The sequence below is a fragment of the Diadema setosum genome, chromosome 3 (genome assembly GCF_964275005.1).
Source record: "Diadema setosum chromosome 3, eeDiaSeto1, whole genome shotgun sequence".
In the NCBI taxonomy this organism is placed as follows: Eukaryota; Metazoa; Echinodermata; class Echinoidea; order Diadematoida; family Diadematidae; genus Diadema; species Diadema setosum.
This window is the reverse complement of record NC_092687.1, coordinates 14,292,735-14,310,882: the sequence shown is the minus strand read 5'-3', so window position 1 is coordinate 14,310,882 and position 18,148 is coordinate 14,292,735. Positions and strand designations below refer to the sequence as shown.

At 45.6% G+C, this 18,148-nt stretch overlaps 2 protein-coding genes across 2 annotated transcripts; both read left to right on the top strand.

Annotated features, from left to right (window-relative positions):
* The first annotated feature begins 6,740 nt into the window (after window positions 1-6,740).
* LOC140246594 (histone H2B.1, embryonic-like) lies at window positions 6,741-7,115 on the top strand. Its single transcript, XM_072325935.1, has 2 exons — window positions 6,741-6,825; window positions 6,889-7,115. Exons 1-2 carry the CDS (start codon window positions 6,741-6,743, stop codon window positions 7,113-7,115), a joined length of 312 nt encoding a protein of 103 aa, XP_072182036.1.
* Window positions 7,116-13,857: 6,742 nt separating this feature from the next.
* LOC140246593 (histone H2B.1, embryonic-like) lies at window positions 13,858-14,232 on the top strand. Its single transcript, XM_072325934.1, has 2 exons — window positions 13,858-13,942; window positions 14,006-14,232. Exons 1-2 carry the CDS (start codon window positions 13,858-13,860, stop codon window positions 14,230-14,232), a joined length of 312 nt encoding a protein of 103 aa, XP_072182035.1.
* The last annotated feature ends 3,916 nt before the right edge of the window (window positions 14,233-18,148 follow it).

Below are 18,148 nucleotides of genomic sequence, written 5' to 3'. Positions count from 1 at the left end.
ATGTCCACAGTCGCCTATATCTCAAACGGCCCTTATCAGGGCCACCACATAACCAAGAAAGAATATCCCACTGTTGTATGAAAACCTAATCATATCCTAATTATAACGAATCGAAAAGCTAGTACTTTACCCACCAGAGAAATACAAATCATCGCTTGTTTATAGTGACTTCACATTGTATGCTTATTTATATTTGCTTCTCGTGTTCACTTAATGTATTCCTTAATTAGTTTATTGACAGCACCACCTGATTGAAACATGGTAAAATTAGGCAAACATATTACAGATTAATGTTTAAGACCCGCACAATATAGATTAACTTCCAATCAGCCAGCTCTTCCCTTTCGGGTAAAAGAGTGTATTAAATTACCACACCGCTTTATATAATCGTCTTCTTAACGAGCTGTTGCTATATGAATCTATTCCAAATACCATCATGCACGTATAGTAATAATATCACTGTTACAGCAGCCTGCATACAGAAAAAAATCGTTCGGAATGATGTTTTCAGTATATTATACGCCGCAATAATCATTGAATTCGCGAGCTGGTATCTCAACGGCGCCATCTACGGGAAGGCGTGAACAGGTTGAGCGGCGTGACCAACCATAGCGGACGGGACGGGTGGGGGCCGCCGCTGCGGGGCTGGTGCGCCCAGATCGGACAAAGGAAATCACTGCTTGACCAATCACAGGCCACGGATTGGATCCGTCCCGGGTCTAGGGATCCATCGTCCGCGATATAAAATGGGAGCTGGATGTCCGGCGGTTTCATTCTCTTCCCAACTCCGCATCGAAAAAACTCCCCACTCGTTACCTGAAGAAAACATGGCTCGCACCAAGCAGACGGCTCGCAAGTCGACTGGAGGCAAGGCTCCTCGCAAGCAACTGGCTACGAAGGCTGCTCGCAAGAGTGCCCCCGCCACCGGAGGAGTGAAGAAACCTCATCGCTATAGGCCCGGCACAGTCGCACTTCGTGAGATTCGCCGCTACCAGAAGAGCACCGAACTTCTCATCCGCAAACTCCCCTTCCAGCGACTTGTTCGTGAGATTGCTCAGGATTTCAAGACCGAGCTGCGCTTCCAAAGTTCTGCTGTCATGGCCCTCCAAGAAGCGAGCGAGGCTTATCTCGTCGGTCTGTTCGAAGACACCAACCTGTGCGCCATCCACGCCAAGCGGGTTACCATCATGCCCAAGGACATTCAGCTGGCCCGTCGCATCCGGGGAGAGAGGGCGTAGAGAGAGGCCTGTCCTCCGTGGTCGCACCACACAACACAACGGCTCTTTTCAGAGCCACCACATTATCAAGAAAGAATATCATGGTTCATACAGGACAATATTCTGTTTGTTATTCTTAGTTTTAAAAAGTAGAGCCTTGGATGATGTTAGATATTTATGTATTTAAAAGTGCACACGTAGTTGAACGGAAATGAAAAATGAGAACAAGAAAACCACAAAGATAAATGAAATGCACGTAAAGTAGGGATATCTGCCCCCCCCCCCTTCAAATGAAACGCAGTCTACGGTGATTATGTACCTAGCAAATCAATTCATATGTAATTGAGACGAGAAGGGGTCTGTAAGGTGCTTGATAGAGAGGGAGAGAGAGAGAGAGGGGAGAGGGATAGATAGGGAGACAGAAGGAGTGAAGGGAAGGGGGTAAGAAAAAGTAAAACTATATGGTCAAGAAAAGGAAAAAAAAAAAGAAAGATTGTGACGTTAATTCGGAGCCTTTTTACCAATGTGTTGACGTGATCTGAATGCTGATTCAACACACTGAAAGTGTGTATTCACAATTGCTTTATTGTGAAATATAATATATGGACAGCCGCCGCGATACAACTAGCTGCATTGAACTACTAGACACTGTGCCGAGTTAGCCAGCAAGAGGGCAGCAAACAGCGCTTGTGTCCGCACTGGCAGCAGTAGCAGCTGCCCACTTCTGCCACCGGCTACGCTGATTGGTCGACCGGTCAACAAAAGGATCTTGACCCGCTGGATCCCCGAGCGGGGTATAAATGGGTGCGGAAACAATCGGCGGGGATCACACTCTCAGTTGAATCAGCATTCAGATCACGTCAACACATTTGTCTCTCCGTCTCCAATCATGTCTGGACGAGGAAAATCTGGCAAGGCTCGCACCAAGGCCAAGTCTCGATCATCACGCGCCGGCCTGCAGTTCCCCGTCGGCCGAGTTCATCGCTTCCTTCGTAAAGGCAACTACGCCCAGAGAGTAGGCGCTGGTGCACCAGTGTACCTAGCTGCTGTTCTGGAGTACCTGACCGCTGAGATTCTGGAGCTGGCCGGCAACGCCGCACGCGATAACAAGAAGACGAGGATCATCCCGCGACATCTTCAACTTGCCGTTCGCAACGACGAAGAGCTGAACAAGCTGCTGGGAGGCGTGACAATCGCTCAGGGTGGTGTACTGCCAAACATCCAGGCTGTGCTTCTGCCGAAGAAGACTGCAAAGTCCAGTTAGACACTTCACGGCGGCTCTTTTCAACCAAACGGCCCTTATCAGGGCCACCACATTTTCCAGAAAGAATACATTCAATTCATCATGCTATTTTGTGTTGTGTTGAGATTTCCGCTATATCTGGTTTTTTTTTTCTTTTCTTTTCTTTTTCTTTTTTTTTCCTTTCTCTCTCTCTCTCTCTCTCTCTCTCTCTAATTATCCTTACTTGAATCACACATAAATATAGGAAATGTAGAGAAAGGAAGAAATATAATGATAAATATGTAAGGTGACAATGCATGATATTATATAAGGAGACAAAATGGATAAGGGATATCTAGACTAAAGAATAAAGACTAAATATGTAAGGTGGCAATACATACCATTAGATGAGGAGAGAATATGGAGTAAAGAATAAGCATAGACTAGAGTATGAAAATAAGCAAGAGTTACGTACCAAGTTAATTTCGGAAGAATTTATGAATTTATGAAATGCACAGATGATAAATCGTCAGGCGAGGCCGTTCTGAGGTTAAAAAGAAGGTATTAAAACAAAAGAGTAATTTATCGACAACATAAGAACAGCACAGCCACATGTATGTAGGAAGTTTGTGTGTTTGATTGCATTAATGCTCTAGTGTTTGTGCGTTTGCTGTCTAAAATTGTTGCAGTTTTCGGCATGTTGTAATATAAAACAGCTGCCTTAGGGAAACACGTGGATAAAACAAATGGAGCAGAAAAGTAAATCAAGTAATATGAAACAGAGAACAGATGTGGAAGCACATTAGGCAGAGCGTCTGCACGACGCCATGCCCGAGATGTCCGGTGATTCCTTCGAGGTACGCAATGAGCTGATAAAACGACAGTGCGAAGGTTGCGAGTCATTAGTTTTGTTCCACTACTCTCTGACTCACTACGTATCGCATCGATTGTTATCGTGATGGCGGCTTCGGAAGCAGCAAAGAAGACGACCAAGAAGAAAGCGCCCGAGCATCCACCGACCCAGGTGATGGTCAATGCTGCTATCGGCGCACTGAAGGAGCGGAATGGATCATCGCTTCAGGCCATTAAGAAGTACATCGCAGCCAACTACAAAGTAGGCGATATGGACCGACAGACCATCTTCATCAAGCGAGCTCTGCGGAAAGGGGTTGCCAACGAGACACTGGTTCAGACGAAAGGTGTCGGGGCATCTGGCTCTTTCAAGCTGAACGTCAAGGCAGCAAAGGCAGAGGCGGCGGAGAAGGCACGAAAAGAGAAGCAGAAGGCAAAGGTCAAGGCTGACCGCGAGAAGGCAAAGGCAAAGGCAGCCGCAAAGAAAGAGAAGGCGGTCGCCAAGAAGGCCAAAGCTGCAGCAGAAAAGAAGGAGAAGAAGAAGAAGGCGACAAAGAAGAAGCCGGCGAAGAAGACAGCAACCAAGTCGGAGAAAACGAAGACGCCCAAGAAGAAGACCGCAGCAAAGAAGCCATCCAAGAAGGCAACCCCGAAGAAAGTGGCGAAGAAGACGACGACCAAATCCAAGGCGGCAAAACCAAAGAAGCCTGCTGCCAAGAAGGGTGCCAAATAAGTTTATTTGCACCTCACACCAAAAATCAAACGGCTCTTTTAAGAGCCACCACAAACCCAAGAAAGAATAATTGTTGCAGTATCAACTAGTCGATGGAATGATGCACTGAGAAAAGAAAGGAAAAAAAAAAAAGAAGGAAATACACGAAACGGGGAAATAGAAAGGAATAGTTTACAAAAAGAGAAATCATTCTATATTGGTGAATTTATGTTGAAAAGGAGAGAAATGGTAGATGAAGGCACAGTTGAGGAGTTTTATGTGTTACTCAAGAGCAAACAATTGTGTGAGAGCTAGCGAAAATAGGCTAAACAGAATGCGAGCGGGGGGGGGGGAGGGTGATGGTTTTCGTTTGGGAGAGAAGTTTTACTCTGAAAAATCGTTTCGAGCTCGAAATTATGTGAGTGTGAGTGTGTGTACATATGTATATGTATATGTATATATCTGCCACTCCATATCTATGTAGCTTCATGCTGTCAATATTATCATATGTGTATTGTATTTGTTCATTTCTTTAGGTAATGTGCGACAGAGTAATGTATGTGATGTGACACAGTGCCCGTCCGACTCGCGGTGCTGGTCTGGTCAACGTAACGAACGGCCGTGAGGTGGCGCACTCGATCCAGCCGGATCTCGTGCAGGCGGATCGTGGGCTGGCCGCGGCGGACAGTAGGAGAATGGGGCGTCGCCCTCCATGTCCGCAAAGCGGTTACTTAACCCTGTTCGGTCATTGGGAGCGTCATCATTCGGCTTTTGGATCTCTCATCAGCTAAACCACAATCAACTCACGCCATCATGTCTGGACGCGGTAAAGGAGGCAAAGGACTAGGAAAGGGAGGAGCAAAGCGGCACCGCAAAGTTCTTCGAGATAACATCCAGGGCATCACCAAGCCAGCCATCCGTCGTCTGGCAAGAAGGGGCGGCGTGAAGCGAATCTCGGGCCTCATCTACGAAGAAACCCGCGGAGTCCTGAAAGTCTTCCTTGAGAACGTGATCCGCGATGCAGTGACATACTGCGAGCATGCCAAACGCAAGACGGTTACTGCCATGGACGTCGTCTACGCGTTGAAGAGGCAGGGACGAACACTCTACGGATTTGGCGGCTAGAATTTAACGGCCTCCTGCACCACAAAACAACGGCTCTTTTCAGAGCCACCACATTATCAAGAAAGAATACACTTAATGAAACAAGTTTCCACATCTCTTTCCTTTTCTTTATTACGGAACGTCATCATAAGTAGCACGTTTGAATCAATGCGCAATCTATCTATCTATATAACCACACTGTTCGTACATCTTTTAAGTTCAGATTTCTGTTTCGTGGCAATGCTCTTAAAACGCCCTCATTATACGCTTTGCAGAGTTTACCGGTTGTAATTGAAGGTAATAGAATAATTATGGCATCCATTCGCTGATCACAGCCCCCAGTTGCAAATAGAGAGAGTGAGAGAGAGAGAAAGAAAAAGAGAGACGTTATTTTCATAAGTAAAGTTGTTGTCATACAATTGTAAAGTTGTTGTCATACAATTGTAAAGTTGTTGCTTTATGTGTAAAGTTGTTGCCTTTTTGGTAAAGTTGTTGCTCCCATAGTGGGCGGGTTGTATAAAGCAACAACATTACACATTTCTTTGGTGAAGTTGTTGCCTCTGCTCACAGATATTTCAGAGTTGTGAAGCTCACAATGCACATGCCGCCCCACGCCTGGACATGGACTGGAATTTGGAGATACTACCAAGACAGTATCATTCAGAAAAAAAAAAAAAAAAAAAACAGAAGATAAAAAAAAAGACACACACACACACACGCACACACACACACCCACCAAAAAAAAAACACACACACACAAAAAAACCAAAACAAACCCTGCTAATTATTGACTACATTGTATTATGAATCAAGTAGATTGTTTGGCTTCACCTGATATTGAGTTAAACTCACTAAAGAGGATAGATTCTATACCCTATTTGGCATATAGCCAATTTTACGCAGATTCAATACCCTCAATACAAAATGTGGGTAAGTCTGGACAATATCTTGCTGTCTGACATTGGCTTTTGGTATTGTGCAGTGGGAAACAAGCAGTCAATCAATCAATCAATCAATCAATCAATCAAGTAGGTAAAAAAAGAAGAGTATCAGCAAAATATGAATGCAAGAAGGTATGTTTTTTTTTTTTCTAACGCAAAATGAATATTTACAAATAGATTTCAGCTTCAGCGTGTCAGCAAGCGGCGACGAAGGTAGATAACATGTGTAAGCTTAACACGCAATCAAAAGGAATAAGGGAAGTTAGCAGCTTTTTTGCGAGATACGAAACAGAATATATATAGTTACAGGAGATTTTCTAGATCTAGTTTGATTACAAAGAGAAAAGAAAAGAAAAGTAAATGGTGATTTAATATTTGCAGAGAATATTATTCACGTTTTTCATTTTTACACGCAATTCGTGAACAAATTAAGGTAAAATTGGACAAAAATCTGTCTACTGCCATCTGGTGGCAGAAACCGTTATTCCACCACCGCGGCCGGCCGGCCGGCAGGCGGGGCCGTCACGCCCGCCTGAATCGATGCTTCTGCTAATCCTCATCTAATTTGCATGAACTGTGCGAGCGGATCCTCCGAACGCGTATAAAAGAGGAAAGGGGGCAGCTGACCATAACATTTCTCTTTCAAAGCTGCATCGAATTCGCATCCGCCTAGTCTCTAGTCAACGCTCACAATGGCTCCTCCATCCGGACAAGTTGCCAAGAAGGGTTCCAAGAAAGCTGCCAAGGCTCCCCGGCCCAATGCCGACAAGAAGAGGCGTAGGAAGAGGAAGGAGAGCTACGGCATCTACATCTACAAGGTTCTGAAGCAAGTCCACCCAGATACTGGAATTTCGAGTCGCGCCATGTCCATCATGAACAGCTTCGTCAACGACATTTTCGAACGCATCGCCGCCGAAGCTGCACGTCTCGGTCAGTACAACAAGAAGTCGACCATCAGCAGCCGTGAAGTGCAGACCGCAGTGCGCCTCCTTCTCCCCGGAGAACTGGCAAAGCACGCCGTCAGCGAGGGCACCAAAGCTGTCACCAAGTACACTACATCCAAGTAGATGTCCACAGTCGCCTATATCTCAAACGGCCCTTATCAGGGCCACCACATAACCAAGAAAGAATATCCCACTGTTGTATGAAAACCTAATCATATCCTAATTATAACGAATCGAAAAGCTAGTACTTTACCCACCAGAGAAATACAAATCATCGCTTGTTTATAGTGACTTCACATTGTATGCTTATTTATATTTGCTTCTCGTGTTCACTTAATGTATTCCTTAATTAGTTTATTGACAGCACCACCTGATTGAAACATGGTAAAATTAGGCAAACATATTACAGATTAATGTTTAAGACCCGCACAATATAGATTAACTTCCAATCAGCCAGCTCTTCCCTTTCGGGTAAAAGAGTGTATTAAATTACCACACCGCTTTATATAATCGTCTTCTTAACGAGCTGTTGCTATATGAATCTATTCCAAATACCATCATGCACGTATAGTAATAATATCACTGTTACAGCAGCCTGCATACAGAAAAAAATCGTTCGGAATGATGTTTTCAGTATATTATACGCCGCAATAATCATTGAATTCGCGAGCTGGTATCTCAACGGCGCCATCTACGGGAAGGCGTGAACAGGTTGAGCGGCGTGACCAACCATAGCGGACGGGACGGGTGGGGGCCGCCGCTGCGGGGCTGGTGCGCCCAGATCGGACAAAGGAAATCACTGCTTGACCAATCACAGGCCACGGATTGGATCCGTCCCGGGTCTAGGGATCCATCGTCCGCGATATAAAATGGGAGCTGGATGTCCGGCGGTTTCATTCTCTTCCCAACTCCGCATCGAAAAAACTCCCCACTCGTTACCTGAAGAAAACATGGCTCGCACCAAGCAGACGGCTCGCAAGTCGACTGGAGGCAAGGCTCCTCGCAAGCAACTGGCTACGAAGGCTGCTCGCAAGAGTGCCCCCGCCACCGGAGGAGTGAAGAAACCTCATCGCTATAGGCCCGGCACAGTCGCACTTCGTGAGATTCGCCGCTACCAGAAGAGCACCGAACTTCTCATCCGCAAACTCCCCTTCCAGCGACTTGTTCGTGAGATTGCTCAGGATTTCAAGACCGAGCTGCGCTTCCAAAGTTCTGCTGTCATGGCCCTCCAAGAAGCGAGCGAGGCTTATCTCGTCGGTCTGTTCGAAGACACCAACCTGTGCGCCATCCACGCCAAGCGGGTTACCATCATGCCCAAGGACATTCAGCTGGCCCGTCGCATCCGGGGAGAGAGGGCGTAGAGAGAGGCCTGTCCTCCGTGGTCGCACCACACAACACAACGGCTCTTTTCAGAGCCACCACATTATCAAGAAAGAATATCATGGTTCATACAGGACAATATTCTGTTTGTTATTCTTAGTTTTAAAAAGTAGAGCCTTGGATGATGTTAGATATTTATGTATTTAAAAGTGCACACGTAGTTGAACGGAAATGAAAAATGAGAACAAGAAAACCACAAAGATAAATGAAATGCACGTAAAGTAGGGATATCTGCCCCCCCCCCCCTTCAAATGAAACGCAGTCTACGGTGATTATGTACCTAGCAAATCAATTCATATGTAATTGAGACGAGAAGGGGTCTGTAAGGTGCTTGATAGAGAGGGAGAGAGAGAGAGAGGGGAGAGGGATAGATAGGGAGACAGAAGGAGTGAAGGGAAGGGGGTAAGAAAAAGTAAAACTATATGGTCAAGAAAAGGAAAAAAAAAAAGAAAGATTGTGACGTTAATTCGGAGCCTTTTTACCAATGTGTTGACGTGATCTGAATGCTGATTCAACACACTGAAAGTGTGTATTCACAATTGCTTTATTGTGAAATATAATATATGGACAGCCGCCGCGATACAACTAGCTGCATTGAACTACTAGACACTGTGCCGAGTTAGCCAGCAAGAGGGCAGCAAACAGCGCTTGTGTCCGCACTGGCAGCAGTAGCAGCTGCCCACTTCTGCCACCGGCTACGCTGATTGGTCGACCGGTCAACAAAAGGATCTTGACCCGCTGGATCCCCGAGCGGGGTATAAATGGGTGCGGAAACAATCGGCGGGGATCACACTCTCAGTTGAATCAGCATTCAGATCACGTCAACACATTTGTCTCTCCGTCTCCAATCATGTCTGGACGAGGAAAATCTGGCAAGGCTCGCACCAAGGCCAAGTCTCGATCATCACGCGCCGGCCTGCAGTTCCCCGTCGGCCGAGTTCATCGCTTCCTTCGTAAAGGCAACTACGCCCAGAGAGTAGGCGCTGGTGCACCAGTGTACCTAGCTGCTGTTCTGGAGTACCTGACCGCTGAGATTCTGGAGCTGGCCGGCAACGCCGCACGCGATAACAAGAAGACGAGGATCATCCCGCGACATCTTCAACTTGCCGTTCGCAACGACGAAGAGCTGAACAAGCTGCTGGGAGGCGTGACAATCGCTCAGGGTGGTGTACTGCCAAACATCCAGGCTGTGCTTCTGCCGAAGAAGACTGCAAAGTCCAGTTAGACACTTCACGGCGGCTCTTTTCAACCAAACGGCCCTTATCAGGGCCACCACATTTTCCAGAAAGAATACATTCAATTCATCATGCTATTTTGTGTTGTGTTGAGATTTCCGCTATATCTGGTTTTTTTTTCTTTTCTTTTCTTTTTCTTTTTTTTTCCTTTCTCTCTCTCTCTCTCTCTCTCTCTCTCTAATTATCCTTACTTGAATCACACATAAATATAGGAAATGTAGAGAAAGGAAGAAATATAATGATAAATATGTAAGGTGACAATGCATGATATTATATAAGGAGACAAAATGGATAAGGGATATCTAGACTAAAGAATAAAGACTAAATATGTAAGGTGGCAATACATACCATTAGATGAGGAGAGAATATGGAGTAAAGAATAAGCATAGACTAGAGTATGAAAATAAGCAAGAGTTACGTACCAAGTTAATTTCGGAAGAATTTATGAATTTATGAAATGCACAGATGATAAATCGTCAGGCGAGGCCGTTCTGAGGTTAAAAAGAAGGTATTAAAACAAAAGAGTAATTTATCGACAACATAAGAACAGCACAGCCACATGTATGTAGGAAGTTTGTGTGTTTGATTGCATTAATGCTCTAGTGTTTGTGCGTTTGCTGTCTAAAATTGTTGCAGTTTTCGGCATGTTGTAATATAAAACAGCTGCCTTAGGGAAACACGTGGATAAAACAAATGGAGCAGAAAAGTAAATCAAGTAATATGAAACAGAGAACAGATGTGGAAGCACATTAGGCAGAGCGTCTGCACGACGCCATGCCCGAGATGTCCGGTGATTCCTTCGAGGTACGCAATGAGCTGATAAAACGACAGTGCGAAGGTTGCGAGTCATTAGTTTTGTTCCACTACTCTCTGACTCACTACGTATCGCATCGATTGTTATCGTGATGGCGGCTTCGGAAGCAGCAAAGAAGACGACCAAGAAGAAAGCGCCCGAGCATCCACCGACCCAGGTGATGGTCAATGCTGCTATCGGCGCACTGAAGGAGCGGAATGGATCATCGCTTCAGGCCATTAAGAAGTACATCGCAGCCAACTACAAAGTAGGCGATATGGACCGACAGACCATCTTCATCAAGCGAGCTCTGCGGAAAGGGGTTGCCAACGAGACACTGGTTCAGACGAAAGGTGTCGGGGCATCTGGCTCTTTCAAGCTGAACGTCAAGGCAGCAAAGGCAGAGGCGGCGGAGAAGGCACGAAAAGAGAAGCAGAAGGCAAAGGTCAAGGCTGACCGCGAGAAGGCAAAGGCAAAGGCAGCCGCAAAGAAAGAGAAGGCGGTCGCCAAGAAGGCCAAAGCTGCAGCAGAAAAGAAGGAGAAGAAGAAGAAGGCGACAAAGAAGAAGCCGGCGAAGAAGACAGCAACCAAGTCGGAGAAAACGAAGACGCCCAAGAAGAAGACCGCAGCAAAGAAGCCATCCAAGAAGGCAACCCCGAAGAAAGTGGCGAAGAAGACGACGACCAAATCCAAGGCGGCAAAACCAAAGAAGCCTGCTGCCAAGAAGGGTGCCAAATAAGTTTATTTGCACCTCACACCAAAAATCAAACGGCTCTTTTAAGAGCCACCACAAACCCAAGAAAGAATAATTGTTGCAGTATCAACTAGTCGATGGAATGATGCACTGAGAAAAGAAAGGAAAAAAAAAAAAGAAGGAAATACACGAAACGGGGAAATAGAAAGGAATAGTTTACAAAAAGAGAAATCATTCTATATTGGTGAATTTATGTTGAAAAGGAGAGAAATGGTAGATGAAGGCACAGTTGAGGAGTTTTATGTGTTACTCAAGAGCAAACAATTGTGTGAGAGCTAGCGAAAATAGGCTAAACAGAATGCGAGCGGGGGGGGGGAGGGTGATGGTTTTCGTTTGGGAGAGAAGTTTTACTCTGAAAAATCGTTTCGAGCTCGAAATTATGTGAGTGTGAGTGTGTGTACATATGTATATGTATATGTATATATCTGCCACTCCATATCTATGTAGCTTCATGCTGTCAATATTATCATATGTGTATTGTATTTGTTCATTTCTTTAGGTAATGTGCGACAGAGTAATGTATGTGATGTGACACAGTGCCCGTCCGACTCGCGGTGCTGGTCTGGTCAACGTAACGAACGGCCGTGAGGTGGCGCACTCGATCCAGCCGGATCTCGTGCAGGCGGATCGTGGGCTGGCCGCGGCGGACAGTAGGAGAATGGGGCGTCGCCCTCCATGTCCGCAAAGCGGTTACTTAACCCTGTTCGGTCATTGGGAGCGTCATCATTCGGCTTTTGGATCTCTCATCAGCTAAACCACAATCAACTCACGCCATCATGTCTGGACGCGGTAAAGGAGGCAAAGGACTAGGAAAGGGAGGAGCAAAGCGGCACCGCAAAGTTCTTCGAGATAACATCCAGGGCATCACCAAGCCAGCCATCCGTCGTCTGGCAAGAAGGGGCGGCGTGAAGCGAATCTCGGGCCTCATCTACGAAGAAACCCGCGGAGTCCTGAAAGTCTTCCTTGAGAACGTGATCCGCGATGCAGTGACATACTGCGAGCATGCCAAACGCAAGACGGTTACTGCCATGGACGTCGTCTACGCATTGAAGAGGCAGGGACGAACACTCTACGGATTTGGCGGCTAGAATTTAACGGCCTCCTGCACCACAAAACAACGGCTCTTTTCAGAGCCACCACATTATCAAGAAAGAATACACTTAATGAAACAAGTTTCCACATCTCTTTCCTTTTCTTTATTACGGAACGTCATCATAAGTAGCACGTTTGAATCAATGCGCAATCTATCTATCTATATAACCACACTGTTCGTACATCTTTTAAGTTCAGATTTCTGTTTCGTGGCAATGCTCTTAAAACGCCCTCATTATACGCTTTGCAGAGTTTACCGGTTGTAATTGAAGGTAATAGAATAATTATGGCATCCATTCGCTGATCACAGCCCCCAGTTGCAAATAGAGAGAGTGAGAGAGAGAGAAAGAAAAAGAGAGACGTTATTTTCATAAGTAAAGTTGTTGTCATACAATTGTAAAGTTGTTGTCATACAATTGTAAAGTTGTTGCTTTATGTGTAAAGTTGTTGCCTTTTTGGTAAAGTTGTTGCTCCCATAGTGGGCGGGTTGTATAAAGCAACAACATTACACATTTCTTTGGTGAAGTTGTTGCCTCTGCTCACAGATATTTCAGAGTTGTGAAGCTCACAATGCACATGCCGCCCCACGCCTGGACATGGACTGGAATTTGGAGATACTACCAAGACAGTATCATTCAGAAAAAAAAAAAAAAAAAAACAGAAGATAAAAAAGACACACACACACACACGCACACACACACACACCCACCAAAAAAAAAAAAACACACACACACAAAAAAAACCAAAACAAACCCTGCTAATTATTGACTACATTGTATTATGAATCAAGTAGATTGTTTGGCTTCACCTGATATTGAGTTAAACTCACTAAAGAGGATAGATTCTATACCCTATTTGGCATATAGCCAATTTTACGCAGATTCAATACCCTCAATACAAAATGTGGGTAAGTCTGGACAATATCTTGCTGTCTGACATTGGCTTTTGGTATTGTGCAGTGGGAAACAAGCAGTCAATCAATCAATCAATCAATCAATCAATCAAGTAGGTAAAAAAAGAAGAGTATCAGCAAAATATGAATGCAAGAAGGTATGTTTTTTTTTTTTTCTAACGCAAAATGAATATTTACAAATAGATTTCAGCTTCAGCGTGTCAGCAAGCGGCGACGAAGGTAGATAACATGTGTAAGCTTAACACGCAATCAAAAGGAATAAGGGAAGTTAGCAGCTTTTTTGCGAGATACGAAACAGAATATATATAGTTACAGGAGATTTTCTAGATCTAGTTTGATTACAAAGAGAAAAGAAAAGAAAAGTAAATGGTGATTTAATATTTGCAGAGAATATTATTCACGTTTTTCATTTTTACACGCAATTCGTGAACAAATTAAGGTAAAATTGGACAAAAATCTGTCTACTGCCATCTTGTGGCAGAAACCGTTATTCCACCACCGCGGCCGGCCGGCCGGCAGGCGGGGCCGTCACGCCCGCCTGAATCGATGCTTCTGCTAATCCTCATCTAATTTGCATGAACTGTGCGAGCGGATCCTCCGAACGCGTATAAAAGAGGAAAGGGGGCAGCTGACCATAACATTTCTCTTTCAAAGCTGCATCGAATTCGCATCCGCCTAGTCTCTAGTCAACGCTCACAATGGCTCCTCCATCCGGACAAGTTGCCAAGAAGGGTTCCAAGAAAGCTGCCAAGGCTCCCCGGCCCAATGCCGACAAGAAGAGGCGTAGGAAGAGGAAGGAGAGCTACGGCATCTACATCTACAAGGTTCTGAAGCAAGTCCACCCAGATACTGGAATTTCGAGTCGCGCCATGTCCATCATGAACAGCTTCGTCAACGACATTTTCGAACGCATCGCCGCCGAAGCTGCACGTCTCGGTCAGTACAACAAGAAGTCGACCATCAGCAGCCGTGAAGTGCAGACCGCAGTGCGCCTCCTTCTCCCCGGAGAACTGGCAAAGCACGCCGTCAGCGAGGGCACCAAAGCTGTCACCAAGTACACTACATCCAAGTAGATGTCCACAGTCGCCTATATCTCAAACGGCCCTTATCAGGGCCACCACATAACCAAGAAAGAATATCCCACTGTTGTATGAAAACCTAATCATATCCTAATTATAACGAATCGAAAAGCTAGTACTTTACCCACCAGAGAAATACAAATCATCGCTTGTTTATAGTGACTTCACATTGTATGCTTATTTATATTTGCTTCTCGTGTTCACTTAATGTATTCCTTAATTAGTTTATTGACAGCACCACCTGATTGAAACATGGTAAAATTAGGCAAACATATTACAGATTAATGTTTAAGACCCGCACAATATAGATTAACTTCCAATCAGCCAGCTCTTCCCTTTCGGGTAAAAGAGTGTATTAAATTACCACACCGCTTTATATAATCGTCTTCTTAACGAGCTGTTGCTATATGAATCTATTCCAAATACCATCATGCACGTATAGTAATAATATCACTGTTACAGCAGCCTGCATACAGAAAAAAATCGTTCGGAATGATGTTTTCAGTATATTATACGCCGCAATAATCATTGAATTCGCGAGCTGGTATCTCAACGGCGCCATCTACGGGAAGGCGTGAACAGGTTGAGCGGCGTGACCAACCATAGCGGACGGGACGGGTGGGGGCCGCCGCTGCGGGGCTGGTGCGCCCAGATCGGACAAAGGAAATCACTGCTTGACCAATCACAGGCCACGGATTGGATCCGTCCCGGGTCTAGGGATCCATCGTCCGCGATATAAAATGGGAGCTGGATGTCCGGCGGTTTCATTCTCTTCCCAACTCCGCATCGAAAAAACTCCCCACTCGTTACCTGAAGAAAACATGGCTCGCACCAAGCAGACGGCTCGCAAGTCGACTGGAGGCAAGGCTCCTCGCAAGCAACTGGCTACGAAGGCTGCTCGCAAGAGTGCCCCCGCCACCGGAGGAGTGAAGAAACCTCATCGCTATAGGCCCGGCACAGTCGCACTTCGTGAGATTCGCCGCTACCAGAAGAGCACCGAACTTCTCATCCGCAAACTCCCCTTCCAGCGACTTGTTCGTGAGATTGCTCAGGATTTCAAGACCGAGCTGCGCTTCCAAAGTTCTGCTGTCATGGCCCTCCAAGAAGCGAGCGAGGCTTATCTCGTCGGTCTGTTCGAAGACACCAACCTGTGCGCCATCCACGCCAAGCGGGTTACCATCATGCCCAAGGACATTCAGCTGGCCCGTCGCATCCGGGGAGAGAGGGCGTAGAGAGAGGCCTGTCCTCCGTGGTCGCACCACACAACACAACGGCTCTTTTCAGAGCCACCACATTATCAAGAAAGAATATCATGGTTCATACAGGACAATATTCTGTTTGTTATTCTTAGTTTTAAAAAGTAGAGCCTTGGATGATGTTAGATATTTATGTATTTAAAAGTGCACACGTAGTTGAACGGAAATGAAAAATGAGAACAAGAAAACCACAAAGATAAATGAAATGCACGTAAAGTAGGGATATCTGCCCCCCCCCCCCTTCAAATGAAACGCAGTCTACGGTGATTATGTACCTAGCAAATCAATTCATATGTAATTGAGACGAGAAGGGGTCTGTAAGGTGCTTGATAGAGAGGGAGAGAGAGAGAGAGGGGAGAGGGATAGATAGGGAGACAGAAGGAGTGAAGGGAAGGGGGTAAGAAAAAGTAAAACTATATGGTCAAGAAAAGGAAAAAAAAAAGAAAGATTGTGACGTTAATTCGGAGCCTTTTTACCAATGTGTTGACGTGATCTGAATGCTGATTCAACACACTGAAAGTGTGTATTCACAATTGCTTTATTGTGAAATATAATATATGGACAGCCGCCGCGATACAACTAGCTGCATTGAACTACTAGACACTGTGCCGAGTTAGCCAGCAAGAGGGCAGCAAACAGCGCTTGTGTCCGCACTGGCAGCAGTAGCAGCTGCCCACTTCTGCCACCGGCTACGCTGATTGGTCGACCGGTCAACAAAAGGATCTTGACCCGCTGGATCCCCGAGCGGGGTATAAATGGGTGCGGAAACAATCGGCGGGGATCACACTCTCAGTTGAATCAGCATTCAGATCACGTCAACACATTTGTCTCTCCGTCTCCAATCATGTCTGGACGAGGAAAATCTGGCAAGGCTCGCACCAAGGCCAAGTCTCGATCATCACGCGCCGGCCTGCAGTTCCCCGTCGGCCGAGTTCATCGCTTCCTTCGTAAAGGCAACTACGCCCAGAGAGTAGGCGCTGGTGCACCAGTGTACCTAGCTGCTGTTCTGGAGTACCTGACCGCTGAGATTCTGGAGCTGGCCGGCAACGCCGCACGCGATAACAAGAAGACGAGGATCATCCCGCGACATCTTCAACTTGCCGTTCGCAACGACGAAGAGCTGAACAAGCTGCTGGGAGGCGTGACAATCGCTCAGGGTGGTGTACTGCCAAACATCCAGGCTGTGCTTCTGCCGAAGAAGACTGCAAAGTCCAGTTAGACACTTCACGGCGGCTCTTTTCAACCAAACGGCCCTTATCAGGGCCACCACATTTTCCAGAAAGAATACATTCAATTCATCATGCTATTTTGTGTTGTGTTGAGATTTCCGCTATATCTGGTTTTTTTTTCTTTTCTTTTCTTTTTCTTTTTTTTTTTCCTTTCTCTCTCTCTCTCTCTCTCTCTCTAATTATCCTTACTTGAATCACACATAAATAGGAAATGTAGAGAAAGGAAGAAATATAATGATAAATATGTAAGGTGACAATGCATGATATTATATAAGGAGACAAAATGGATAAGGGATATCTAGACTAAAGAATAAAGACTAAATATGTAAGGTGGCAATACATACCATTAGATGAGGAGAGAATATGGAGTAAAGAATAAGCATAGACTAGAGTATGAAAATAAGCAAGAGTTACGTACCAAGTTAATTTCGGAAGAATTTATGAATTTATGAAATGCACAGATGATAAATCGTCAGGCGAGGCCGTTCTGAGGTTAAAAAGAAGGTATTAAAACAAAAGAGTAATTTATCGACAACATAAGAACAGCACAGCCACATGTATGTAGGAAGTTTGTGTGTTTGATTGCATTAATGCTCTAGTGTTTGTGCGTTTGCTGTCTAAAATTGTTGCAGTTTTCGGCATGTTGTAATATAAAACAGCTGCCTTAGGGAAACACGTGGATAAAACAAATGGAGCAGAAAAGTAAATCAAGTAATATGAAACAGAGAACAGATGTGGAAGCACATTAGGCAGAGCGTCTGCACGACGCCATGCCCGAGATGTCCGGTGATTCCTTCGAGGTACGCAATGAGCTGATAAAACGACAGTGCGAAGGTTGCGAGTCATTAGTTTTGTTCCACTACTCTCTGACTCACTACGTATCGCATCGATTGTTATCGTGATGGCGGCTTCGGAAGCAGCAAAGAAGACGACCAAGAAGAAAGCGCCCGAGCATCCACCGACCCAGGTGATGGTCAATGCTGCTATCGGCGCACTGAAGGAGCGGAATGGATCATCGCTTCAGGCCATTAAGAAGTACATCGCAGCCAACTACAAAGTAGGCGATATGGACCGACAGACCATCTTCATCAAGCGAGCTCTGCGGAAAGGGGTTGCCAACGAGACACTGGTTCAGACGAAAGGTGTCGGGGCATCTGGCTCTTTCAAGCTGAACGTCAAGGCAGCAAAGGCAGAGGCGGCGGAGAAGGCACGAAAAGAGAAGCAGAAGGCAAAGGTCAAGGCTGACCGCGAGAAGGCAAAGGCAAAGGCAGCCGCAAAGAAAGAGAAGGCGGTCGCCAAGAAGGCCAAAGCTGCAGCAGAAAAGAAGGAGAAGAAGAAGAAGGCGACAAAGAAGAAGCCGGCGAAGAAGACAGCAACCAAGTCGGAGAAAACGAAGACGCCCAAGAAGAAGACCGCAGCAAAGAA